The 18,955-nt window shown below is 41.9% G+C and overlaps 1 protein-coding gene across 3 annotated transcripts in view; it reads right to left on the bottom strand.

The window, feature by feature from the left end:
• The window catches only part of ODF2L (outer dense fiber of sperm tails 2 like), a 41,005-nt gene that overhangs the window by 10,751 nt on the left and 11,299 nt on the right, over window positions 1-18,955 (bottom strand). For 2 of the 3 annotated variants that reach the window (XM_035123836.2, XM_035123837.2), the window contains 11 exons: window positions 18,474-18,545; window positions 16,753-16,869; window positions 12,275-12,460; window positions 10,214-10,323; window positions 9,483-9,618; window positions 8,960-9,070; window positions 8,165-8,266; window positions 6,884-7,042; window positions 5,834-5,919; window positions 5,592-5,754; window positions 700-825 (listed from right to left, as the gene is read on the bottom strand). In XM_035123836.2, the coding sequence (XP_034979727.2) occupies window positions 700-825; window positions 5,592-5,754; window positions 5,834-5,919; window positions 6,884-7,042; window positions 8,165-8,266; window positions 8,960-9,070; window positions 9,483-9,618; window positions 10,214-10,323; window positions 12,275-12,460; window positions 16,753-16,869; window positions 18,474-18,545 (1,368 nt within the window). The remainder of the gene's footprint in view (window positions 1-699; window positions 826-5,591; window positions 5,755-5,833; window positions 5,920-6,883; window positions 7,043-8,164; window positions 8,267-8,959; window positions 9,071-9,482; window positions 9,619-10,213; window positions 10,324-12,274; window positions 12,461-16,752; window positions 16,870-18,473; window positions 18,546-18,955) is intronic. The other variant, XM_035123838.2, reaches the window with a different exon arrangement.

Raw genomic sequence — 18,955 nt, 5'->3', positions numbered from 1 at the left:
ACACACAGAGAGAGAGTTCCTTAGTGGTAGAGAACAGGCTTTGCATGCAGAAGACAATACTGAGGTACATGGACTAAGTCTGACTTGGTACAAAGGCAGCTTCCTATGTTTGTAAAGGCTAACAGATGTTACTGCAGTGTAACATTCTGTTTGCTTCGTGAAGCTGATGCCACAAGGCAAATCTGATGGTTTTTAGGGTGCTACAGGCCCTGTGTCTGTGCTTGTGGTTAACAGGCTCATATGGCTTCCCTGCTGGAACTTCCCAAACCATCGGCAGTAGAAGACAAGCTAAGTGTACAAATATTGTTGAGTAGTTTTCTTTCCACTGCTGTAAATGAGCTGTCCCAAGCAGGCAATTCCTCGTGGGTTTGCGCATACTCATACATACAGAGGATTTCTCCAACAACAGATTTGCAAGGAGTTCCTTCTGCTGCTGACTCAAAAACTGGCAAAAACAAAACCTTTTGAGGGTGCAAACCTAGCCTTCAGTGGCAGAGCCACAGTTTTCACTTGCATCCCTGCAGAGCATACCAGCTAGGGTAGAAGGGGCAGGGGCAGCCTGGAGCTGGTGCGTCATGTGACAGCGGTGCATCATGTGACAGAGTGGGGCCAGCTTGGGACCTGGGCTGTTTTAGCCCCGCCCTAGATAACCTGGAACTACACAGAACAAAATTATTGAGGGAATGGGAGTCTACTCACAGCATCCAGTCTTCTAGACAAGTGCCTCTGCTCTTCTTTCTTCCGTCTTAACTGATTCTCTAGGTCCAATATTTTCATTTGAAAGGCTTGCTCCTTAGAAGCGATTTTTTCCACCTCCTCTTTTAACTGTGACAACAAAGAGTCAAACCTATATGTCCATCTAAGCGTAATATTCAAAACCCTTACCTTTCAAGTTGCAATACCAAATGTTAACAGCAGTGAGATTTTAATTTAAGATGAAATGTGTTTCATGAGAAAACGATAAAGGAAGACTGATAGGGAAAGATCACGTTTACCGATCAACAGAGCATAGATAAAAATTGCAGGATAATGATCTTATTTTTTTAATCAAGAGGAACATTGATAGTTTAAGTATTACATGAACATTGCCAAATTATCTCACCTTTACTGAATGCCACATTTGTGCTACTGGCTTTATGCTTTTTCCTCATTCAAATCTAAATTATCTATGCCCTGGTAACTTTCAGGTTGGATGCCCTTCTAGCCAGGCTAGAAACTGCAACCATTTCAGAATATAATAATATAATAATAATTTATTACTTATACCCCACCCATCTGGCTGGGTTTCCCCAGCCACTCTGGGCAGCTTCCAACAGAAAAATGAAATAAAATAATCTATTAAACATTAAAAGCCTCCCTAAACAGGGCTGCCTTCAGATGTCTTCTAAAAATCAGGTAGCTGTTTTTCTCTTTGACATCTGATGGGAGGGCGTTCCACAGGGCGGACGCCACCACCGAGAAGGCCCCCTGCCTGGTTCCCTGTAACTTGGCTTCTCGCAGCGAGGGAACCACCAGAAGGCCCTTGGTACTGGACCTCAGTGTCCAGGCATAACGATGGGGGTGGAGACGCTCCTTCAGGTATACTGGGCCGAGGCCGTTTAGGGCTTTAAATGGATTTATACTGGATTTTTAACCCGGACTGAGTGGCAGGATCTGAAACCTTCAATAGCTCCCAGTCCATTTTGGGGTTCATTTTAAAATGCTGGTGTTAACCTTTAAAGGTTTTTGTACAGTGGTACCTCGACTTATGAACGACTCGACAACCGAATTTTTCGACTTACAAATGGGGGTAATGGCCGCGCGCTTACAAATGTCTCGACATCCAAAAATAAAACCACGGCGGTTTTAGATAGGGATTTTTCAACTTACGAATTTTTCCGTTTCCAATGCATTCCTATGGGAAATCGTGTTTCCAATGGCGTTTTTCGGCTTACGAATTTTTCGACTTACGAAGGTGCCTTCGGAACGGATTAAATTCATAAGTCAAGGCACCACTGTATATGGGACTCTGGTATCTGTTGCACCAGCCTCCCCCAATCAGGAGTTTTCCAGATATTTTGAACTACAACTCCCCATCTTCCTTGATAATTAACCACGCTGGCTGGGGTTGGTGTGCTATATTATAGGAGTCTTCCCGGTCAGCGAGCTTTTCATCTGAGACTCTTCCCAAGTAATTAAAAAATGTCCGCAGGAGGTGCCTCCAACATGGGGACCACTTAGATAAGAATGTCCCAAGCCTCTGAACAACAGTGACTGGGCTGATATTTCTGGACAAACGCATGCCTGACTTGCCGGAATGCTTAGCCACACATTACACACATTACAAAAGGATGCCTATTCCAAATGTAAGTAGAGAGAGTGGCACAGGAAAAAACACCTCTAGAAAGCTTTATAATGGGGGAAAGGTGATGTCCTTATTAGGAATGCTCAGTTTTGCTTGGTTTGCATTTTTAAACAAAAGGACCTAATTTGCACTTCCTGGACTCCTATGGGAATTAAGAATTGTTATCTTTCAGTTTTCACATTTCTCCAGATTTTGCAATGTTAAAAAGAATGGTTAAAAAGAATGATGATACACCGAAATGCGTATTTTGGGTTAAAATGCATACTGAAAACTGCATACATTTGCTAGTGTTTGAAAACACCAACGGTGGGGTGGCAAATACAAGTTGCAAAGAGAACTTCTGCTTCACATAAGAGGCATTTGTCTAAAGATCTCGTCCACATGTGGTTCAGGTAATTTTAACTGCACCACTCTAAAAACTACCTGAACCCCACGGGAGACCGCTTCACCCACACATTTTCATTTTCATGGGGCAGGAGTGCCATTAATCAATGTATGAAACCAGCCTAAGTTATAGATTAGTTCAAGGTGGGTTCCCCCCCACCCCCACCCCGGTGCATAATTTAAGCCAGAACTAAGGTCTGGAATCAATTTTCAATGTCAGTGTTCACCCTGGAATATGTAAACAGTCATACAAAAAGAATGCTTTGGGGCATGTATAGAGTACCTTTTCCCCTCACCAAAGAGTCATTAGTGGCTTGATTCCAAAGATTAATGAGTGGAAGGAGAAAATACATTAGTGCTGTTCCTCAAATCCTTCAAGAGATACCCAAAAACTTCTTGTACTGCAGTGCCACAATGTCTCATGGGGGGGGGGGTGACGGGACTCAGGCTGTGAAGTATGACTTCTAGCGAGTCATAAAAAGTTTTTTGAGAATTAGCATTTGCACAAAAGGAGGAACTATTCTGGATTAGGAGATTCACTATTCTCACACAATACTCTGTGATCCAAAAAGCATTTCCTTTAATCCTTTTCTGGGATCTGACCCAGCCACTGGTCCACCAATCTAAGTCTAGAGGAAATAAAAGGTGCGACTTCTAGGGAGTGGTCGCCCTATTAGAGAAATCTTCAAATTAATTCATCCTATGAGTTTTAAGGTGCAATCCTATATCTACTTTCTGGGGAATAACCCTCATTGGACTAAATGGGACTGACTTTCAAGTAGACGTCGATACAAGATTATGCTGCTAGCCAATTAATTGAGCGATTAAATTTGCCTAACGGTGGGAAACATAATTCCTTTGACTTTTGAGACAGGGGACAGGTAGCCATGTAGGCTCTTGGGCTCCATCTCCCATTATCTTTGACTATTGGTCAAGCTGGCTGGGACCAATGGAAGATGGGAGTCCAACAATACTTGTGGGATCACAAGTCGCCCATCCATTTTAGACAACCTGCACATGTGTCGTAGCAGACATCACCTTGGAAGAAGCGTTCCAACCAGTGTGAGAGAAAGCTTGCCACCTGCATTTTTAACAAGTACTTTTTTAAACATCTACTTACGAATAACTCTACTTACGAATGTTTCTACTTACGAATAGAGCTCTGTCTGCCATCTTGGATTTTTTCTACTTACGAATTTTTAGATAGGGTTGCTTCTACTTACGAATTTTTTCTCCCAATGCATTCCTACGGGATTCGACTTGCAAATTTTTTCTACTTACAAATGTGCGTTCGGAACGCATTAAATTCGTAAGTAGAGGTACCACTGTACTTGCATGTGTTTGTACACACACACACATATACTTGTGCGTGCATAAAAAAGTAAGGTGAAGGACCTCTGGATGGCTGAGTCCAGTCAAAGGTGACTACGGGGTTGTGGCGCTCATCTTGCTTCAGGCCGAGGGAGCCTGCGTTTGTCCGTAGGCAGCTTTTCGGGGTCATGTGGCCAGCATGACTAAACCGCTTCTGGTGGAACAGGACACTATGACGGAAGCCAGAGCACACGGAAATGCTGTTTACCTTCCTGCTGCAGGAATAGGTATTTATCTACTTGCACTGGCGTGCTTTTGAACTGCTAGGTTGGCAGGAGCTGGGATAGAGCAATGGGAGCTCATCCTGTTGCAGGGATTCGAACCGCCAACCTTCTGATTGGCAAGCCCAAGAGGCTCAGTGGTTTAGACCACAACGCCACTCGCGTCCCACATTCTGCTGCCCACACATAGCTGCCCAATAAATCAAGGGCACTTTTCGACTAATTACTGTATTTTTTCAGGTATAAGACAAGGTTTTTTCTGCTTTAAACATTTAGTAACAAATTGGGGGTCGTTTTATACATGGGACATGGGCATTTGGAGTGGGGATTTTTTCTTATTTAAGCAAATGTCCGGGATTTTGGCTTGGCCAGGCCGAGGCAGTCTCTCCTGCCACTGTCCCCTTTCTCCTCCCCCTTCCAGCTGGTGACTGGATTGCCTTCTGCAGCCCCTGCCGGCTCAACCACTGGAGCGAGAGCAGCCACTGCCAAGAGCTGCCTTGGCTACCTCTCTTCACCCTTCTTTCCTTTTCTCTTTCCCCATACCCCCCCCCCCGCCCTGCTCCCCACCTTCCTCGGCTGTTTGCTCGAAATGGGCTCTGCCTTGGCGTCCTGCTCGGAAGCCTCCTACCCCTGGGTTCCCCTTCAGCAACAGACGATTGCCCCCCGAAAAGCTCATTTCTATTTCAGGGTTTTGTTTTCTTAATTTTGGGTAAAAAAAATAATAATCATGGGGATCATCTGATACATGGGGGTGTCCTATGCATTGAAAAATATGGTTAAATAATTAGTTAATGTTTGGCATTTTCAAAATGTTTTTATATGTCTTAGCCTACCTTTTTTTGGGGGGGGGGGGGGCTGCATGCCAGACGCAGGTGGGGCCGGAGGCAAAAGTCAGTGGGGCAACAGATATGATTTCTTTTCTGCAGTAGGCTATTCCCCAGCCAGGCAAAAGCCAGAGGCTGCACACTAACACCTCTCTATCCTCTTTCACCACACTTCAATGACACATTCCAGCCAGGCAAAAGCAGTTGAGGAAGGTGCAGAGTCAGTGAAAGGTGCGGCATAGGAAGGGGTTGAGTGGCCTGGAGAGAGTCCCTCACAGAAATAGTGTGCTCCATGGAGTTTTGAGAAGAGAAGCAACTGACTCGTGTGTGTGTGTGTGTGTGTGTGTGTGTGTGTGTGTGTGTGTGTTGGGGGGGGGATTCTGTATATAAACAACAACAGGTAGATAAAAACAATGCATATACTCAATCACTCAAGACGAGGCCTACCTTTTTCCTTCCATCTTCCAAAGCAGCTTCAAGTTGTCTGGTTAACGCATCATAGCTGGCAAGTTTCTGTTTGAACTGCAGTTCCGTTTCCTGAAGGCATTCTTCTTGGCTTGCCGACTGATTTTCAAGCTCTTTGTTCTTCAGTTCCGTTTCTTCTAGTTTTCTTTTAAGTCAAGTACAAGTGTAAGTGCAAGGTTACAACAGACAGACAGAAAGAAAGAAACTCTGAATGGCACATTTACCTTTTAACGTCTTCGTATTTCAACTGAATGTTGCGATTCTCCTCTTCTAAAGAAAGTTGTTTCAAGAAACTGTCGTTCTCGACTATCTGTAAAAGCAGGGATTCTGACATAACCCACAGAACTGTAGGCTGAAAACGAGGTGCTAGCTCTTTGCAAATCTTCACATCACTTATCACCAGGACTAATTCATGACAAAAGCCCTGAATTAATGTTAACCAAAAAAAAGAAAAGAAAAAGGACTCTACTATGAATGACAAAAACCTGTTACAGCATCCATACAAAGTTCCCTTATAGGAAAGCTGAGTATTATCACCCAGCGCATTCTGATGTGCCCAGGGCATAAGCTTCTACAGTCCCGCAACTTTCTGAAGTGTGGTGGGCAATGACAGGAGTTGTAATCAGATAAAAAAAAGAGGGTGGGAGGTGCTTCAGAGACTAGAAAACTGCTCTCTGAAGCAACCGCCTCCCTTAAGCATCAGCCATCACTGGAGCGAATTGGTTTCTGAAGCACCCCTTGCAAGCTCCTCCATCCTGACGGCCATTTAGTCAGGTGAGTGCAGCCCACCAGAGTGAAACAATCTTAAAGACTCGCTTAAAAGCAGACAGGGAAGTCTGACAAAGTCTCTTGGGAGACTGTTCTAAAATTGGGGTGCCGCTAACTGCAAAGGCCCCCCTCCCATCATCCCCACCTGTTGGCAAAGAGACAAGAACAGGTTCGCACAAGAGGAGGCTGTTTCCGATACTCGATAGACTTGGGTCATTTTCAGCTTGAAAAGGTCAGTTCCAACACTTCAAATTGAGCCCGGAAAGAACGCTGGCCTCTCTTCCAAAGTAATCAAGCAGACCAATCTCACGAAAAGCACCAACAAAAGGAACATTTGAGCTGCAGGAAACAGGGAGGTGACAGGAGTGCCCTCAGCAGGCAAAAAGTTTCCCTTTCTGAACTACTCAGAAATAAAAATCTCAAGAAGCAAAACGCTGAGTTTCCCAGCCTTCCTCGCATGCTCATTTAGATGTTTTGTGGAAAAAAGAATATTTTCCTCCAAGCACCTGAGCCTGAAGTTCCCTAATGGCTTTGGATTTATCTACACAGCTCTTTTGGCAGGCCAGCAGGCTTTCCTGACACTTCTGCAGTTTCCCTTCGGCAGCTTTCTGTAAATCACGGGCATGTTCTAACTCCTTCAAGCGAGCCTCCGACTGGCCCCTCACCTGTGCAGCCACATTGGGTCAGAGGGGGAAAGGAGAAGTAAAGAAAGAAAGAAAAGAAAAGAAAAGAATAGAAAAGAAAAGAAAAGAAAAGAGAGAGAGTAATTTTGCACACTCTCCCATATTCAAGCTACTAAATATAAAACATATTGGAACAAAGACAAAATATGCTGTGGGAGGCATATGTTTTTATATGGGCTGCATATGGGAGAGGTGTACCCAAAAGGCTTAATGTAGCATAAAATCCTATGATGAAATCCACAGTAGGCAGTTTTTTCCCCAGTTAGGTCTGTTACCAACCGTGGAGAGTGAGGGTTTTGTTTTTGTTAGTTTTTATTCATTTTATTCATTTAAACTGTTTTAAACACGGTGGCATTGAGATATATCGTTGTTTACGTGACATGCAAACAATGGCGTAAAAATAAAAATAGAAGAACAATAAACACTTAGGTAAACGTTTTTGAACATTATAACAAAGCTGTGTCAAAGTATATAAAGCAGAGCTTTCTAAACTGTGTGTCATGACACATTAGTGTGTCGGCTCCAGTGTCACACGAACAATTCACTCGCTCCTCCTGGGGCTGGAAAGGGGTCAGTTTAACCTCCGGTTTGCTAGTAAAACTGAATTACTGTGTCACAAAATGATGCAAAACTGAATGACTGTGTCATGAAAATATGCATGTGAAAAAAATCTGTCACCAACATAAAAAGTTTGGAAAGCTGTGATATATAGAGTGAATTTTACTGTGAGAGCAGCAGGTGTTGTTTTAAGCTGTTATGTGACTCAAAATATAAGTCTGTACATATTAGCCAGTCTTGTGTGTGTGTGTGTGTCAATATATCTTTATCTATCAACCTATCTCTAGTTCTATAACTATTTGCATGTAAATATGATTCAGTAAGCTTTAGTAATGTTCAGTAAGCTAAGTAATGTTTAAATTGTAATCAGAGAATCTTGCATAGTCTTTTGTAGGAAAGTTAAAAAAAACAACCTTCCATACATATAATTACCACACTGGAAGCCACCCAGAGGGGCTGAAAAACCCAGCCAGATGTATGGGGTTCAACTACTAAAATAATAATAATAATAATAATAATAATAATAATAATAATAATAATACTCACAGCAATTTCTAAATCTTTGCCATCCATTAGTTTTTTGCCTTCATGTATGACCTTCTCATACCTGGTTTTCAGTTCCTCAGTTTCCAATTCTAATTTTCCCAACTAGAACGATTTTTAAAATATCTATGAACATTGCATTTTTAAAAATTATGTATTTTTTATTAAGTATTATAAATTATATACACAAATATTTTATTATATGCACACACAAAAAATGATAATAATTTATTATTAGTATTATTATTATTACCCTGCCCATCTGGCTGGGTTTCCCCAGCTACTCTGGGTGGCTCCCAACAGAATAATAATAATAATAATAATAATAATAATAATAATAATAATGCAATAAAACATCATTATTTATACAAACAAACAAACAAACAAACATACCCCGCCTATCTGGCTGGGTTTTCCCAGCCACTCAGAGCCCCCCAACAGAACACTAAAACCAAAACAAAACATCAAACATTAAAAACTTCCCTAAACAGGGCTGCTTTCAGATGTCTTCTACAACTCAGATAGTTCTTTATTTCCTTGACCTCTGATGGGAGGTTCTTCCACAGGGCGGGCGCCACTACCGAGAAGGCCCTCTGCCTGGTTCCCTGTAACCTCACTTCTTGCAGTAAGAGAACCGCCAGAAGGCCCTCTGAGCTGGACCTCAGTGTCTGCTCTGAATGTATACAGAGTATATTTTGGTTTGGACCTAGGAATATACCAGCGGAATGAATTTCGGTGATGTTGCTGTTCTCCGCAAGAGGTAGTGGAATTCTATGCATGCCCAAGACATCAACTTGCCTCATTTTTATAATGTTCAATTATATTTTCTTGCTGCTGTGCCTCCTCACGTAAGTCTACAAGTTCAGCTTCTGCAGAAACAGTGCTCGCTTCCAAAGATGCAAATAATGCCTACAGAGAGGAAACATCTTTAATAAATACTGTGCTGCCAAAAAATGATTAATGCCGCAACAACAAAAATTGTGTGGCGTATGTAAAACTCAACTACATATACTGTATTATCACCAAGATGTTTCCATGCAGAAAACAAGGCTACGATCGCAATCCTAAATGGATCTGCCTGTACCTCAGTCCCACCGAAGGAACTACTTCTGAGTAATTCATACATAAGAGTGGTATAAATATTCCGAATGCGTTTAGAAAACAGGTAAGAAAATATTTCTGCTTCAATTTAACCATCAGTAAAATTGCTATGATACTAACCCCAACGGGCAAGACTAGAAATGTGTAACTAAAATTAAGGATTAAGGTGCTCTCCCAAAGTGGAACTCCTAACTAAAATTGGAATAACTACAGACCTTACCTTTAATTTAGTATTTTCACGTGAAATCTTTTCATTTTCAGAGGTGATGGCGTTAAGCTTCCCAAGGATCTCATTCGTTGACCTCCTTCCGACATCTTTAAGTCTTCTCAGTTCCATCAGATGGTCAGCTATCTGCCTTTAACATTTCAAACATAACTTGTGTATAAATTGTTTAGCATAATGTTATTTAATTAAATGATAACTAAATTGTGCCTTAACTACATCCACTTTACTTCCAGCTTCTTAGAAGCAATTTTAGATGTACGTGTTTAATGTTGATCATGTATAAACACTTCTTTGTGTGCCTCCTCCATGAAAGGTCTGGAGGGTGGCAACTGTTATTATTATGATAAAAATGAAAAACCCAATAAAAACAATTCAAAAGAGAGAGAATGTGTTTTTTCTGCAGCTCTTTGACTAGCAACAGTTCCCCATTCTTCTTCTTTTGGTTGTTGTTGTTGTTGTTGTTGTAGGGAGGAGAAACCATAACCGTTAAATGTGATCTTGGTTTCCTTTCCTCTGTGTCTAGCACTGAAAACACTGTAGGCTAGGAGATGATGAAAATATTGCTCCATCCCATTCCAACAGTGAAGGGTTGTCAAGCAAAAACACTTGGGGAGGGCAGACTAAAAAAAGCACATGCAAAATCCTAGATCAACCATATTAGCCTGGTTCCTTGTTTTTAATAAAGAGACTGATTATTTGCAAAGAGGTATTAAGCATTAACTTACTTTTTCAGAGTTTCAGCCTGAACTTCTAACCTGGCCTTTTCATCTACCACTGCCTCGTGATGACTTTTCCAGACATTACAAGCTGAAAGTACCTCAGACAATTGGATTTCCTGGAGAATGTACAAAACACAGACCATGTAATACAAGAACTCATTTTCTGTTTAATTCTTCCCGATTCCCTAGACACAGGAGATATTTTCATTCAAAGCAGTTTCCAAGTGTATTGCAGTAGTATGGAATAATGTAAAAACTTAAAAGCTTGAAATCTCGACATAAACACACACCAATAAAAACCTGAAACACAAGTATCAGCTGGAACCTAAGCGGTTGTACTAACTTTCCAGCAAAACAGAAGTTTTAAACTTGCTAAGAGCGTTTCCCTAAATGAGACAAAATAAAAAAATTCCTTCCAGTAGCACCTTAGAGACTAACTAAGTTTGTCATTGGTATGAGCTTTCGTGTGCATGCACACTTCTTCAGATATAATAAGAATTTATTATTTATACCCCGCCCATCTGGCTGGGTTTCCCCAGCCACTCTGGGCGGCTTCCAACAGAAAAATGAAATAAAATAATCTATTAAACATTAAAAGCCTCCCTAAACAGGGCTGCCTTCAGATGTCTTCTAAAAATCTGGTAGCTGTTTTTTCTTTGACATTTGATGGGAGGGTGTTCCACAGGGAGGGCGCCACCACCGAGAAGGCCCTCTGCCTGGTTCCCTGCAACTTGGCTTCTCGCAACGAGGGAACCGCCAGAAGGCCCTCGGCACTAGACCTCAGTGTCCGGGCAGAATGATGGGGGTGGAGACGCTCCTTCAGGTATACTGGACCGAGGCCATTTAGGGCTTTAAAGGTCAGCACCAACACTTTGAACTGTGCTCGGAAACGTACTGGGAGCCGATGTAGATCTTTCAAGACCGGTGTTATGTGGTCTCGGCAGCCGCTCCCAGTCACCAGTCTAGCTGCCGCATTCTGGATTAGTTGTAGTTTCTGGGTCACCTTCAAAGGTAGCCCCACATAGAGCGCATTGCAGTAGTCCAAGCGGGAGATAACCAGAGCATGCACCACTCTGGCGAGACAGTCTGGCGAGATACACTGAAACAGGTTTGGATGCACACGAAAGCTCATACCAATGACAAACTTAGTTGGTCTCTAAGGTGCTACTGGAAGGAATTTATTTTGTTTCAACTACGTCAGACCAACACAGCTACCTACCTGTAACTCCCTAAATGAAGAACTGTATTTAAAAGTGTTATACAAACATTTCCCAACTGTGAAATATCAGGACATGCCTGTAAGCTTTTTGGTTATAGAAAATACTCCAGATCACATCTCCTATGCCATTCGTAGACAGGGGTTACAATCTGTTGCTTGGATACTTTTCTTCCGCTTCAACTGCTATGGGCACCTGATTGGCTAGCGCCCATGACATCACTGACTGCAAGGAACACAGTATTCCAGTTGGAATTTTAAAGCAGTATTTCTAAATCAGGTCACTTGGAGCATGCCTTGCCACCAGAGCAGCTCTGTACAAAAGCAGTCGGCTGGTAGCCATGGGCAGTGGTGAACTGCATGCAGCCAAATAAGCAGGCTTGTAGAGGGGTCGGCAGAGCGCTGCATATGAATCTGGAATAAAACTAGTAATGCAATAAAACCAGCACAATTCAGAGCTGATGAGGGAGTGAAGAAAGGCCTGCTAGGCTGCATTTCATCCCCAGCTTGAAGCTTCCTGTCCCTAATCTTTTATCTGATCTATTATCTGATCATGTACATTTATTAATATGAACACAGAAAGCAAAACATGCGCCTGAAACTTCCCGCTATTATAAATCGAGATGTTGTTGCCATTCTTTCAGAAAGGGATAGGGAAGCTGCAGGTCTCTTGATGTTGTTGGACTCCAAATCCCATCATCCCTGATCACTGGCCAAGATGGCTGGGGTTTATGGGAGTTGGAAACCCTACAACAACTAGAGGACCACAGGTCCCATGTTCCTACTTTGTGAGATTAACATCAAGGTTTAGTTGTTAATTTGAAACCATTGCTCTCTCCCCAATCACTCACCTTCTCTCCAATTTTGGAAATTAAGCTCTCCACAGCTGCTTTCAAAAGCTCCGCTCTTTGTTTCTGAACACTAGCTGCCTTTTTCAGACCATTTCGCCTCTCCTTTCTTCTGTCCTTTTCAGCTAAAATCTGCTGCTTATATTCTCCGACTTGCTGTTTCCATTCAGTAATGTTCTTTTCTACCGTCTGCATCAGAATTAAGGAAGATTATTATCTGCTCCAAACGTGAAAAGTTCGAGGTGGGCGTTAGCCGGGTGGGGGGCAGTGTGTGTGTTTGGGCTTGCATGTTTGTACAAAAGATTAAACTGGAGTTTAAACAAAAAAGAGATGATTGATTTGGTTCATTGGAGCATTTATGGCGGGAATCCCCAAACTCAGCCCTCCAGAAGTTTTGGGACTACAATTCCCATCATCCCTGACCACCGGTCCTGTTTGCTAGGGATGATGGGAGTTGTAGTCCCAAAACATCTGGAGGGCCGAGTTTGGGGGGGGGATATCTGATTTAAGGCAACAGATTTAAAGTAACGTATGCAAGTTAATTCAAATACAGTGGTACCTCTACTTACGAATTTAATGCGTTCCGAACGCACATCCGTAAGTCGAAAAAAATTGTAAGTCGAATCCCATAGGAATGCATTGGGAGAAAAAATTCGTAAGTTGAAGCAACCCTATCTAAAAATTCGTAAGTCGAAAAAATCCTATCTAAACCGCATCCAAGATGTCGGACGGAGCTTCGTTCGTAAGTAGAAACATTCGTAAGTAGAGTTATTCGTAAGTAGAGGTACCACTGTAGTTTAACCAGGCTTTTTTATATATATACAATACATTGAAACATGTGCTGAAGTATTTTGAAGATTCTATTCAGTGTCGAAAACATGAACCCTGAAGTACTTGGTGACAATCAAACTCTGTAGACTGACTTAAACGGCAGTGGCAGGTTGGCTAATCTGGGGCCAGGGGGTCATTTCTGACCCACCGAGACACACTAAGCAGCCCATCAGACTTGCAGCTGTATCTCCTAGTCAAGAGAGAAAAGCTCCCTCAGGCTACCCTTCAGAGAGGATATTCAGTCTTAGCACTAAGCACCAGTGTTTAGGTTGGAGATAAACCACACCTAATTGCTCTTTTGAGAGTTTTTTTTAAAAAGCAGCATTTACCCTTAGCCCACCATTGGAGTCACAAGTAGGTGGAAATGTCAATTGTGTGAGTAGCTCTACACATGTGTTCCTGTGCAAGAGTGTGTATCTGAATGTTTGGCATCTCTGTGATGCTGCATGTCTGTGTTCCAGCAGATGCTGTCTCTGAAGAGGCATACTACTAGTATCTGTGAAATCTGCCTGTGGCAGACACCGTCCTGGAATGCAGCCAAATATTGTCCAAAGGGACAATCAATCTCCTGGATTCCCTGACTGTGTTCACAAGGGCAACACCAGAAGTCGTGGAGGCCTGACCTAGAAAGGTTAAGTTTGCTGGCAAACGGAAGTTGCCTTTTGCTAGAGGACACTGGTGCTATTTATCAAGTTCCCACAAGAGGTCACCATTTCAGCTCCACAACTTGCATGACCAGAACATACACACACACAAAAAGGTAGACAAACATAGGTTAAAAAAATAGCTTTTACAGCAAGCGGTTCTACATTCTTCAAAAGACCTGCCAACATTAAAGTCTGGCTGCACTTAAGATTTTATATAGTTGCACTATTAATCCTGCGCCAACGTGTTTCAAGGCTAAAGGTAGATGGAAGCCGACCGCGGTTGGCGCATCCTTATAAAAAGCTTACAGAAACATTCAAGAAGAAATTACCAGTGCAAAGGGTTGCCAACAGCAGTTTTATGTAAGTTTTTTTAAAAAAGCAATTCAATTTATCTCCAATTCTCACTATGTAAAAATGGGTCATTTAAAAAAGAAGGTAGGATTTCATTGACTCAATATTCTACTTTCCTTTTCTTCAGCTGTGTTACTGAAATCACGCATGGGAGAGGGGGAGTGGGGGGGAGAGAACGAGATTACGAATGGGTTTAAAAGATGTAATCTATGTAATGGATTTTGGTATTGCGTTGGATTTTATTTTTAATTTGTGTATAAATTTTGAATTTAAATAGTTTTTAAAATAAAAAAATGAAATAAAAAAGAAGGTATGGGGAATCTCAGATATAAATATAAATATAGGCCGCACCCTGCAAGGCCTTTTTCCACCTGGCCTTGGGGCGGGGGGGGGGGGGGCAGACTCACCAGCTCCACTAAAGAGGCCTCTGTTGAGATCAGAGGGACATTGCTACGCCTGACAACAAACCCTAACTATTGTATTCCTTTGCCCCATCTTTTTGTGTCTGCCAAACAGCTGTGATAATACACAATATGTTAATTATGCTGTTTTAAATGTGTATTTTATATTTGACTTCACAATGGTTGTGGTTATTTTTGGAAATGTGTAAGATTTTTTTTTTGTCAACTTTGTTTGCGTTAAATATGTATTCCGTTGTTGACCTCCTTTGTAATGCTTTATTTTGAAATCTTTTAGTTTTCTGTTAGTTATGTTGCTTTGACTGTATACTCTAGATTTGACTTTCTTCAGAAATGTTTGATTCTGGATTGTTTTATTGATGTTTTTATACACTGTAAACCGCTTTGAGATTTTTCTTTAAAAAAATAAAGCAGTATAGAAATAAAATAATTAACAATAATAATAAATTTCTGATTTCTTTATAAAAAAAGAAAGAATTTAACACCTCGCACAAAACCATTATTTCAGCTTATATTACCAAAAGTAAGTCTTTGCAATATTTATTTCATGTTTCTTTATCTCACGGCTTTTAAAAAAAACCTTTATGCCTGGCGTGCATATCACGCTAATCCAAAACATGGCTGAGTGTGCATGGGCAAGTGTGTGAGCACTAAGGAGGGGAGCGTGGCCACTTTTCTTCTCCTCCACTTCTCCCGATGCTGTATTGCCATGAGCTGAACCAACCATGGTTAGGCTGAGCACGTTGTCTCATCTCCAAGCTCATGGGTTTTCTCTTGCTCCAGACAAAAAAGGCGAAGGTAAAGGACCCCTGACAGTTAAGTCCAGTCGTGAACGACTCTGGGGTTACGGCGCTCATCTCGCTTTACAGGCCGAGGGAGCCGGCGTTTGTCCGCAGAGTTTTTCTGGGACATGTGGCCAGCATGACTAAGCCGATTATGGCGAAACCAGAGCAGCGCACGGAAACGATGTTTACCTTCCCACCGGAGCGGTACCTATTTATATACTTGCAGTTTGTTGTGCTTTCAAACTGCTAGGTTGGCAGGAGCTGGGACCGAGCAACGGGAGCTCACTCCGTCACAGGGATTCGAACCACCGACCTTCCGATCGGCAAGCCCTAGGCTGAATACAGTTTGTCTGGAGTTAAGACAAGCCAAAAGCCTGGGTTCAAATGACATGTCAAACCAAACCATGGCTTGGTTCACAGCAGTGCAGGGGAAGAGTCCAGCAGCTGCAATTTCTTCCTTAGGAACCCTCATGTTTGTGCAATGCTGCGGTTTGACTTCATGTGACATGTGAACTGTAGTCCAAGAAATAAGTACGGTATAAACCCCATTTTAGAGGCTTCAGTTCGGAATATCGGTCCACAGAGATTGCACATGAACTCTTTCTATAAACAAAGCATTCCAATTTTATTTATGTGGACCCGGAGTTGGGGTGGGATAGTCATAAATGCAATGATTTATGGCCATAGGTCAACTGAACTATTTATAGTTCCAGACTGGAGGTGTAGAGGTTTTTTCTTGAAATAAGCAATTATTTGAAAGACCTACATTGGCTCCCAGTATGTTTCCGAGCACAATTCAAAGTGTTGGTGCTGACCTTTAAATCCCTAAACGGCCTCGGTCCAGTATACCTGAAGGAGCGTCTCCACCCCCATCGTTCTGCCCGGACACTGAGGTTCAGTGCCAAGGGCCTTCTGGCGGTTCCTTCGTTGCGAGAAGCCAAGTTACAGGTAACCAGGCAGAGGGCCTTCTCGGTAGTGGCACCCGCCCTGTGGAATGCCCTCCCATCAGATGTCAAAGAGAAAAACAACTACCAGACTTTTAGAAGGCATCTGAAGGCAGCCTTGTTTAGCGAAGCTTTTAATGTTTAATAGACTGTATTTTAATATTCTGTTGGAAGCTGCCCAGAGTGGCTGGGGAAACCCAGTCAGATGGGTGGGGTATAAATAAATAAATAATTTGTTGTTGTTGTTGTTGTTGTTGTTGTTGTTGTTGCGCCAATGCAGATACAGCTTTCTGAACTGTTTGATAGAATGTGGCTGATATGGATATAACCGATTTGTGGCTTTTCTTGTGAAATTTAGAGAGTGCACCTGAAATTTTTTTTCTTGTTATAGCTCCTGTGTGACTGGCAACTTCAATCCATAGCAACCCTCCCCAATACTTCTAAAAACACACACACCGTATCATCAATCGATCAAAGAAGCAAAACCAGCAAAAAACCAGTAACCTTAAATTTTGTTCTCAGTTGATTATTCTCAGCCTCCTTTCTCTCTATCTGGCATTGCAAGTGAGTCTGCACCAACTGTGTTGATTCGGAATGACGAGATGCTTTTAATACATTAGCCTAAAATAATAAAACAAAGCCCATAATAAATTATGACATATACATGGCTGCACCTAGAATGAACTTTCGTACTCTATGTACGGGCGGACTTTAGACTTGTTGGATCTACTTCGATTTTTCATTTGTTTTAGAACCCTGGGATCTACCAATTGGAGACAGGTACCAAGACATCCAACAAGATTTGATACAGCAAGTTGCCTCTCAGCACGTTACGAGTCTAAGAATTCGTTTTCAGCACCAGAACTGAATGCAGTCCTTCGACCGTCACCTCCTGGTTAACTTTGTTCATTCGGGCAACCTAATTTAAATGGGAAAAGTCACTTTGTTGTTGCAGTTGTTATACAGTTGGGAGTCAGAAGCCTTGTTTGAGCTACTCAGCGTTCGAAACTCCCATTGTCCTGGGCACATTTTGCGACAGGGAATTTCATAAACATGAGCAGTTTCTGAGCTCTGGGCGCAGTACTGCACCTAAGATTTCAGATTAAAATGGCCACTGTTACTCAGAACTAAATCCCAACCAAGTTCAATGGGGCTTCCTCCCAAGTAAAACGTGCATGGATTGGGAAAACTTTTTCTTTTAACCCAACATGTTTTGTTTAGGTTTTAGTTGCCCTGTTGAATGTACTTTTAACGTATGGTGTGCTTTTAATTCGAAATATGCTAGCCAGTTAGTTATGATGCTTTAATTAGTGCATGTTAAAGCGTTATCTACCTCAGACGCTCACAGGGATGCTTAAAATCTAAACAAATTTTTGGAGTGGGATCATTGAAGGACCCTTAAGTCTTAGGGTTGCGAACTGGACACTAAATGTGGGTGTTTCTGCCATCAGTTGTATAGGCCTTTAATGTGTTACTTGTGGTGCCAAAAAGATATATTTATATGAAGGAAATGGGGTGTAGGGAGAAACCAGGGCTTGTCTGCAGAGTGGAAGAAAAGGAGGACCTTTTTTCTGCCTCCCTATTTCCAGCCACTCTCTGAAGACTGCAGAAGGGACCCTCTTAAGAATATTAGGGGGGGGCGGGCAGGGGAAACATATCTTTGTTTTTTGAAGTCTTCAGATGAGGTCTATACCATGTGAAAAATGAACAGAAGATTTTAGCTGCCGTTCATTCATTTCCAGCTTTGTATTCTTGTTATTAAAAAAGCGCGCCTAGACATTCCGTTGTTCCGCCCTTCCAAAAGAAAAGCAGCTAACTTTAATAGAAGAAATTAAAAACACAATTAAAAAAAAACCAAACAGATGATATGAACAAGTACCTAGTAATATTTTTTTAAAAAATAAAATGCTACATTTGCCTATCAATAAAATTTCAATACCCAAGGAGAGGAAATAATAATCCACAAAATCAATACAATCCTATTGCACCTATTTTAGTAAAAGATATACACTCTTAGGCTGCAATCCTAAACACATTACATACCTGGGAATAAGATCCACCAAAATCTAGCTTAGAACACCAAAATCTATCTTAGAACTAGCAGGAACCACAAGGGATTGATGAGGTTGTCAAGCACATGACCAGGCACGGAATTTGGTAAACATAAACTTATGGCAGGTGAAGCTAAAAGTAAAACAGCTGTTCAGAGGGAAATGTTAACTTACCTTCTCATGCTGAAGCTGAGTAGAAAGCTCTAAAATATGCCTTTCTTTTCGAAGCACTTCATTCTTGAGTTCCTTCAAAGGAAAAAAACAAACCCAGATATTATTTTTTTTACATACTAGAGAGCAAGAATTTGTAACTCGAGGGGGGTGGGGGGCGGGCAGGAGAGAACAAGGGTAGAAAGAATACTGGCTTTCATGACAGAGGGCTCATTTAGATATCATCAGCAGGCCCACAAATAGCCAAGACACTGTGTGAACTGTTCCAGAAGCTCTGCGAATGCCATCTTGGTAGTCAAGATAACTTTACAATTAATTGGTAGGTGTTATAGCCGTGAGCTCATATATGTTTATAATCACTTGCTTTGATAGAAACTAATTGGTTTGCTTTGATGTTATCATTATCTAGGGGCTTGGAAGTGTTGGGCTCTGGGCCCGGAAAAGGGGAACTATCAGTAAGATTTTGGTATTTGCCACCTATGCTC

The sequence above is a fragment of the Zootoca vivipara genome, chromosome 7 (genome assembly GCF_963506605.1).
Source record: "Zootoca vivipara chromosome 7, rZooViv1.1, whole genome shotgun sequence".
Taxonomy (NCBI): domain Eukaryota; kingdom Metazoa; phylum Chordata; class Lepidosauria; order Squamata; family Lacertidae; genus Zootoca; species Zootoca vivipara.
The sequence above is the reverse complement of the archived record's forward strand: the minus strand, read 5'-3'. Positions and strand labels throughout refer to the sequence as shown.